This window comes from Nylanderia fulva, unplaced genomic scaffold (assembly GCF_048542155.1).
Source record: "Nylanderia fulva isolate GAGA-0341 unplaced genomic scaffold, ASM4854215v1 Scaffold69, whole genome shotgun sequence".
NCBI classification, from domain to species: domain Eukaryota; kingdom Metazoa; phylum Arthropoda; class Insecta; order Hymenoptera; family Formicidae; genus Nylanderia; species Nylanderia fulva.
This window is the reverse complement of record NW_028190797.1, coordinates 285248-294087: the sequence shown is the minus strand read 5'-3', so window position 1 is coordinate 294087 and position 8840 is coordinate 285248. Positions and strand designations below refer to the sequence as shown.

Here is an 8840-nt window from a genome sequence, read left to right as displayed (position 1 = left end):
TTGTAATTTTTATGTCTACAATCAATTTATATGTATATTGTATATTTTGTTGTATATATATATATATATATATTTCGAGTGAGTCACATTTATATAATTATATTTATATAATTTTGAATCTCTTACTAGTATATAACATTTAAATCCTATTGTTATAAATACTTAAAAATTTTATATTTTTTAAATATTGATGATATAATATATATATCTTTGTCGCAATATTTATATTTGTAATAACTATTATAAAATAAATAAATTAATGTTATTATACAATAGTCATACATGTATATCGTCAATACTTTAGAGATATCAAATTAATTGTGATTATAGCAATTTATATTTTTTTAATAAATATATTTTAAATATAAATTTGAATTTAATAAAGGCTTATATATTTTTTCTATAAATATATTTTACTTTTAATATCTTTTTTCTGTGGAAAATTAAGTAATTAAAAGAATGATGAGGAGACTTATAACTTATATTCCCATTAAAAATCATCTATTGCTAAATTGAATCTTAAGTGATACATGATAAATGATTTATTATCACCGATAAACAGGGGTTTATCTGATAAATATAGTGATTTCAATTATAAGTATAACGCTGCAAACAGTGAAAGCTCACTGAAAGAATTAAAAATATTTTTCTACAAAATTTAAATAGTTAAAGATTTATTAAAGATGGTAATTATTCCTCTGCACACATATATTGTTGTTATAAAATTTCTAAAATTTTTTATTTTAAATTTGTACTATTTGTTTCAAAGCTATATTATATCGTCGATATAATTTACATCGTATATATGACGTCTTTCTAAAGAGTTATGCAAGAATAATATTATAAACAGCTTATTAAGTACAATTTTATATTACATTAATACATGATATAATTTATTGTTTTAAGATAAAATTTTACAAAAAAACAGTGCAAAGAGAGAATAATTATTGACATATATACATATACATATATATGTATATATTAAAAATTTAAGTATATTTTTATTTATTTATATTTATTATATTAATCTGTTAAATATATTTAATATTTATATTCAATAAATAAAAGTTTAATTTACCTAATATTATGTATACTCTGTTTAATATTAAATAAATTAAAATTAAAAAAAAAAAAATTTTAAGAGTTTTAATTCCAACAATATAGAAACTTAAACTTTGAAAATTTAAATTGCAAAAATTTAACTATTAAATTGCTATCAGAAAAATTTAATAAAAATAAAAAGTAGTACAAATAAAAATACATTTTCAAAAAATTTCTAATATTGTAAATTTTTGAAGATTTAAAATGCGAAAATTTAAATTTTTAACAATAGAAAAAATATCAAAAAGCAGTTAATAAGAAACGAAACAAAGTAAAAAAAAAACGCAATTCCAAAAATCTCATAATTTTACAATATTTTAAGAATATTTTATTATAATTCATCAAAAATGTATTATTTAAGAATATTATTGAGTTTAATATTTTTTATAACACAAAAAAAATTTTTAATTTAAACAAGTCGGAAAATATATAATATATGCATTAACAATAAGTGAGAAAATATAAAGGCACAAACAAAAATTTTTTAATTATACAATCTGCTGTTAATTATTATTAGAGCGCATATATATATATATATATTATATTTATTGTTATTTAATATAGTTATTGCAACTATATATAGCAATTAATTACTGGGAAAAAACATTCATATATATATATATAATCAAATAATAATTAAATATATAATATAAAAATTAGCGAATTCGAAAAGAATTTCTTTATTTTGAATACTCAAATTCTAAAATATAAAATATATTGAATCCTTTTTGTGCTCATTTTAAACAAATTACGTGAATTTAAATTAGGTTAAGCGAATCATTATTTTTGAGCTCATATAAATGTTGTCTGGAATTATAAAATATATATATTATCTTCTCTTATATAATCTTTGTTTACATATTAGATATATATAGAAAAAGTAATAAGAATAAATGATGGATTTTGTAAAATAATGACGATAAGTGCTTTTTAGAATATAACAAAAGCGTGTATTCGTCCTGAGAGAGAAAGCAAAGAAGGAAGAAGGGAAGAATATACATATAATTGCACACAGGTAGACAAAAGAAAAGGATTTAAATTCCCCTAGTTATAGACTAGTGACTAGTTATATACATGTCATGTTAGCACTGTTAGGCTCGTATAATATAGCGCGAAATATAAATTAATTTACACACTTTCTAATGAGAAGAATAATTAAAAAATATAATTATAGCAATAAATTTCGCATTTTTTTCTAGAAAATTATAAAATTTGAAAAAGTGAAGAAAAAATCATTTCTATACATAATTATATATAAATTCAGATATAAAGTCGGAAATTTAAATTTATTTATTGTTAGCAGAGATTTAAATCTATTTAGCAAAGACTCAAATTTTATCTAGCAGAAATTCAAATCATGTTCATATCGAAGTAAAATATTTACAAAATATTTGCAAATATTTGTCGTTTATTGAAATAACCTCCGCAAAACATAACCTTTAATTCATTATCAAACAGCTAATCGAGAAATATTCGCTGTTGAGAAACACGTGTTAGATCCTTAAAAAAATTATCAAACGGATTGATGCAAACAGCAAAATCTTGATTTCTGTCAAAATATCATCATAATGGGAAAAACGTCGAAGGACAAGCGTGATATATATTACAGAAAGGCAAAGGAAGAGGGATGGCGAGCTCGAAGTGCTTTTAAACTACTCCAAATCGATACCGAATGTCACATTTTCGATGGTTCATAATTTATTTGTATAATAAATCTGTTTTCCTTTTCAATACATTTTATTCCACATCTTGGAAAAAACATAGATATGGAAGAAATAACGAAAAATTGAAAAAACATTTTAGAGTACTAATAATAAGTACTAATTTTAGAGTACTAATAATAATTTTTAAAAAATCTTTAAAAAGAATTAAGAATAATTTAAATATATATTATGAAAAAAAAAAAAAACGTTTTTTTATTTTCTTTTAGGAGTGTCCAAAGCAGTAGATCTATGTGCTGCTCCTGGAAGCTGGAGCCAGGTCTTAGCTCGCAAACTAAAGTAAGTAAATTCTTACTTTAAAAAAGATAGTAATACAAATTTATATTATTTAACACATGCAGCTGGTAATTTTTTCACTTTTCCAAGTTGAAAGTCAAATACAATAAGTTTAAAGATAAATAATTATATATTTATTTTTTGACAGTGAGAACTACAAAAAGGCTTTAGAGAAAGGCGATGCATCTCTTCCAAAAATTGTAGCAGTCGATTTACAGGCAATGGCACCCTTGGAAGGAGTTATTCAACTACAAGGTGACATTACTAACACAAATACCGCACAGCAGATCATTGCGCAGTTTGATAATACTCAAGCAGATCTGGTAGTGTGTGACGGAGCACCTGATGGTACGTATCTTATGTCATTTGTCACTTTTGTCACATCTAAATATATTTATCTAAAATGATTAATGCATGTTATATTTTATTCAGTGACTGGTTTACATGATATGGATATATTCATTCAATCGCAGCTTCTATTAGCTGCTCTGAATATAACCACACACATCTTGAGACCTGGTGGAACGTTTGTGGCCAAAATCTTTCGAGCTAAGGACGTATCTTTTCTGTATGCTCAATTGAGGATATTTTTCCCTTATGTATATTGTACGAAACCCAGTAGTTCTCGCAATTCGAGTATCGAGGCGTTTGTAGTCTGTAAAGACTATTCTCCACCAGAAGGCTATAAACCACATATGCTGAACCCTTTACTGACACATGAGCCATGCAACTTTGAAGAGCTGACAGGAGTCAATAGATTCATCGTTCCATTTGTGGTGTGCGGAGATCTTAGTCAACCGGATTCTGACATGTGCTATCCACTAAATGTAAGTGTAGTATTATGTTTTTATTTGTGAATCATAGATTTCTCTAGAAACAATCTTATTTTTTTGTATCTTGCTTATATATTTTATTATATCTTTGTTAAATCATTATTTGAAAATTTCAGTACAGAGGGAAGGAATACAAGTATCATGAACCAGTGCAAACCCCCATAGCCCCGCCCTATGCTGAGGCGTTATCCTTGTTAGAAAATAGAAGAGCTGGAACCAGCACTTTTGTTTTTGATCATGACACCGATTTTGACGAAACCGACATCAGTAGAGCGATCGAAACTGAAAGTGCGACATCGACGGCATGGGTCAAGAAATGTGCATTTATTGATGCTGCGCAAATCGATTCTGAAACGAATACAACTGCAAAAACTACTCAGGATAAGAATAAGGAAGAGGAAACAACCATCGATGCATTACAGAGTTTGTACATATCCAAGGAAGCTGAAAATCTAGATAACGCTGAATGAAATAAATATATTATATTATTTTGTAATATATTTATTAAATGAATATATAAGTACGTTTATACGTTAAAAATATGTGTCTTTAGTTTTGTGATCTATTAATTTTTAAAAATCAAACATATCCAACTCGAAAACCTTTCATTTGTTTACTTATAATCAAATAAATTTTCTTCACATTTTATGATTTTTTATAACACAAATAATATATAAAATTTATCTAAACTTAAATAAAATTTTAAAAATTTCTTAAATATTTATTTATATAGAAGAGAATTAATATTTTTATTTCGCATAATTTTATATATAGATATTTATAAATGTGGACTTATTTTCTGATGTGTACCTATATAACATATAGCATACTTTATACGTGTATATATACTTTGTTATGATCGCACGAGTGATATTATTGACAAACTGGTCACATGAAATAGTAAACACCGGATTGTCACGGTGATAGGTGATTGCGTCTGGATATGTGGAAGAACAAGGTATTATATTTATTAAAAACGTGCCGCATATATATCGGTTTCGGAAAATTTCTTTCTTTTCGACAGACGGACAGAATTTGCCGATTTTGCAAGGAAACGTTCTGCTGTGCAAAATGTCGCAATCACCACGTGAACAAGATTCATCCTGGCCTGAACATCGACTGTTGCTTGTGCGCCTCTGAGTTATTGCCGGTACGATATGGCGAGTTCGAAAAACTGAATCTAAGGGACGAGGAACTGTTGAATCATATAGCAGACAAACATTTGCCGTTACGTTGCCAGCTGTGTGGTGATTTATACGAATCCAAGGAAGATTTCAAATCCTTCGGTAATTCCACGAAACGAATTTATTATTAATTTCAAAATCTGTGTGAAACTAATCAGCATAAATAGTCATCTGTCAAAGTCGCGAAATTGGAAGTTTTGACACTGAAGTTTGTTCTAACAAGTACAGTGTTTTTCATTTTTCATCAATTTTTTATTCGTCAATTTTTGCGTAAATTTGTGTTAAATCTTCCGTATGTATTAAAGTTGTTTTCTTTTTCTTATCTATATTTTTCTATCCGTTTATACAGGAAAAAATAAGAATAACTAAAAAATAATTTTTAAAAAACTTTTTCTATAATTTTTCTTTTTTTTTTATTTGGAAAAATAAAATTTGAAGAAGAGAAAAAATCACTTATATACAGGTGTTTCTAAACAAGTGCGAAAAATTTTAAGAATGATTCTTTATTTATAAAATTAAAAGAAGGAGTTTTTCATATAAATATATACACTCTTCCCGATTCAGCGACTTTCGGATCTATATTTTTCTCTTGCATTTATTTATTTATTTCCGTAGGGGGGTTAAAGGATTATTGAAATTAAATCTCAAAAATGAGATTATTTCATATTTTAAAATCTTGGCCGTGACCAAGTAAAATTTGGTGCCTTGTGCACAGATATTTAATTCTAACGAAAAAATTTAGTTTCGTTAGGATAACGCACTGTCTTCCGCGATTGGCTCTTATATACACTCTTTATACATTATAGACATATTATTCTCTGAAGAGTACACCTCCTCTTAAGAGAGAGATAAAAATTAAGTTTTTAATTTTTTCTCAAGAACAAGTTAAAAAAATGAAATTTGGTAGATATTTTTCATTAGTAAAAAGGATATTAATTAATATTTTTTATTTAACCTTTCCATATTGTTATAATTATAACGATATGGAAAGATAAGGGAATGAAACTAACAACTTTTCTTCATTTTTTTATTACAATTTTGTAATCGACCGGAATATGAACACCTAAAAATATGCGTTAGAAAGCTTAATTATTTCTTTAGAAATTTTTTTATATTTTATTTTATTTTTTTTTTTTTTGTAAAATTAATAGTTGAGTGAATAGTTTTAAAATATTAATAAAACCTCCTCTTTTTGAAGAACTCGCCCTGTATATATCTATTGGATATTTATTTATATATTTTTTCTGAGTAAACTTTAGGCAAGTGCAAGTGGTGGTCTCAACATTCGTTGACGTCGCCGATAGGTCTCGAGCAGAAGCTGAAGCAGTGTTTTATGACCGATTGCAATAACGGGTACACGCCGCCTGAGATCTACCGAAAGACCAGCACGCCGATGCTTGGCCAGAAGGCCACCTTCGAGACACCCTGCGTGCCGTATTTCAGCCTGAAGACGCCCAAGACAAATTCGCCATCGTCGATCAACGCACAAAAATCACAGAACAACGATATTTTCATCAGTGTCACCGAGTTTTTCAGCTTCTCCCACATCTCGAACGAGGACGAGACGACGCCCTTCAGGACCGCCAACAAGGACGAGCTCATCAGAAGTAATTCCGGCAGAAAGCTAAATATCATGGAAGAGCGAGACGAGACCGAGAAGATAACTGTAGATGAGCCGGTAGATATGAATCTGACGAAACCTGAGGGCTGCAGCCTGGAATTGCCGATATTATCGGACGTCATCTGCGAGGAGTCGGACAAGACGCTGGATGTTGTGAAGAAAGTGAGATTTTCCGATCAACATGAAACTATGCCGGAATGCAAAAGCTCGATAAATAAGTCTTGCGTGAAGATCGTGTTGAACACATCGGCGGAGGAAAACTTTCACGACGCTAATGAAATCTTGAGTACGCCAAACGTGAAGAACACAAAAGACATAAGTGATGTAAAAGCGAAGAACAACACGACGAAGATCGCGGAAGACATAAAGAATACAAAAGACAGTCAGGTAGAGTCTCTTAAAAAGTATTCCTTCGTAAAACCTCTACAGAATTCTACAATTGGCACGCAAATCGTGCAAAATGACACGAAGAAGAACACCGAGAAGGAGAATCGAAATCCTGAAATAAACGACAGGGGCCCATCATCGGACCCGCGTCATCTACAAGATACCAACAGGATACTGATAACCGTGTTGATGGAAAGCAATTCGGGAGGATTGAGTACGGATCTGATGCCCCTAATTGATTCGAGTCTGAAGAAGCTACAGGAACTTGCATCGACGAATCAATCTTCTTTGGTTGAATCTACTGATGCTGTTCATTTGCGTAACAAGTCTGTTACGAAAATGGAGATGAGTATCTCGAATGTCGAGAGCTATTCCACAAAAGATGCGACAACAGATAATCGACAGATCGTACCATCTCCTTCATTATCTATGCGGAACGTTAGGAACAATACAAGTAACAACGGATTCTTCGCAGTCGTCGCGCAAGCCATGAAGTACGCCCTGAAAAGTTTCTCCGGTAAGTTAGGGCCATCATACATAAATTGACATAACTGCATATACTTAACATAAGACTGACTGTATTATTTATAATTTATATCGATATTTTTTTGCATGTTCCCAATTTTTTCCATCATATATCTTTGTAACTAAGCCTTTAAATAAAAATTCTATTAATGTAAACTCTATTTGAAATTAACTAAAGAATGTAATTTTATTAATATTTTATTTCCACAATACTTAGTTTGTAAAATCTCTTTATTTTTAATAACTTAAAGCTTATAACTCAAAAATTATTATTGATGCCTCAACATTTTCACTGACAAGAGGAAAAATTGTCTTCAAATAATCCTATAAGAATCCGATGCCATTAACAGCAGATTATACAATAATTCTGAGACATTCTGTATATAAAAGAAATCCCATTTGCACACAATTCCTCTCTAGAAAGTTAGAATCGTTGAAAATTTCTCTCTTGAATCCCAATTCTAGGCTTGGGAATTTCAACGAACAAGACCGAAGTGATCGAACAACGGAAAATCGTCGCGGAATCGACATCGACATCGCAGGAATCGTCTGTCAACATCGCCTCGTCCAGCATCCAGCTTCGTCCTACCAAACGAGCCCGCGAAAATGCTGAGGTGTCTTCACGAGTAGATTCGATCATCGTGGATATCCAAAGCCCGTTAGCGAAACGTCAAAAGGGATGGTACACCATGATCAAAGGACGTCAACCGATCAATCGAATGCGAAATCGAACACGAAACAATCACTCGACATCATCTAGTGGAGTACAGGTCTTCAGTCAAGGATCTCTGACGGTAGGCGATACGGTTCTTCCGCTTCCTGCGCGAGCACATCAGTCTACGCAAACCGAATAATCTCTTTTTTCTGTTTTTTTTTTTTTTAATATAAAGTGTATATGTTTGCAAATATATTAGACGAATTAAGAGAAATATCTCTCAGTCAGAATGTATATTTTGTGAAATGATGTCTAAAATTTTGTTTAAATAATTTTTTGATCCAATTAATTTTTTGTTATATTAATTCTATTACAGAGTATAATCGAAAAGAATTTTTTATTTAAAAGTTGCGACGTGTTACAAGTATTTATATATGTATATGATATATTACGCATTTTATATATTAAACGTTCGAAAATTGAATTGAAATGATATAGTGTAGTGTTTGACAGAAAATATTAAAAATAAATTACTTT

At 29.4% G+C, this 8840-nt stretch overlaps 2 protein-coding genes across 3 annotated transcripts; both read left to right on the top strand.

Moving 5' to 3' along the window:
- Positions 1-2462: 2462 nt before the first annotated feature.
- Positions 2463-4471, top strand: Trm7-32 (tRNA methyltransferase 7-32). The gene is made up of 5 exons (XM_085488395.1): positions 2463-2790; positions 3032-3101; positions 3247-3446; positions 3531-3925; positions 4048-4471. Exons 1-5 carry the CDS (start codon positions 2670-2672, stop codon positions 4399-4401), a joined length of 1140 nt encoding a protein of 379 aa, XP_085344521.1. The 5' UTR covers positions 2463-2669; the 3' UTR covers positions 4402-4471.
- A 247-nt stretch (positions 4472-4718) lies between these two features.
- LOC114937173 (uncharacterized) lies at positions 4719-8747 on the top strand. Of its 2 annotated transcripts, XM_085488393.1 has the most exons (4): positions 4719-4889; positions 4956-5217; positions 6375-7640; positions 8114-8747. In XM_085488393.1, the coding sequence occupies exons 1-4, from the start codon at positions 4875-4877 to the stop codon at positions 8500-8502; spliced, it is 1932 nt and encodes a 643-aa protein (XP_085344519.1). In that variant the 5' UTR covers positions 4719-4874; the 3' UTR covers positions 8503-8747. The 2 variants fall into 2 exon arrangements, with proteins under 2 accessions (XP_085344519.1, XP_085344520.1); XM_085488394.1 differs by lacking the exon at positions 4719-4889 and having other exon boundaries at positions 5188-5217; positions 6365-7640.
- The last annotated feature ends 93 nt before the right edge of the window (positions 8748-8840 follow it).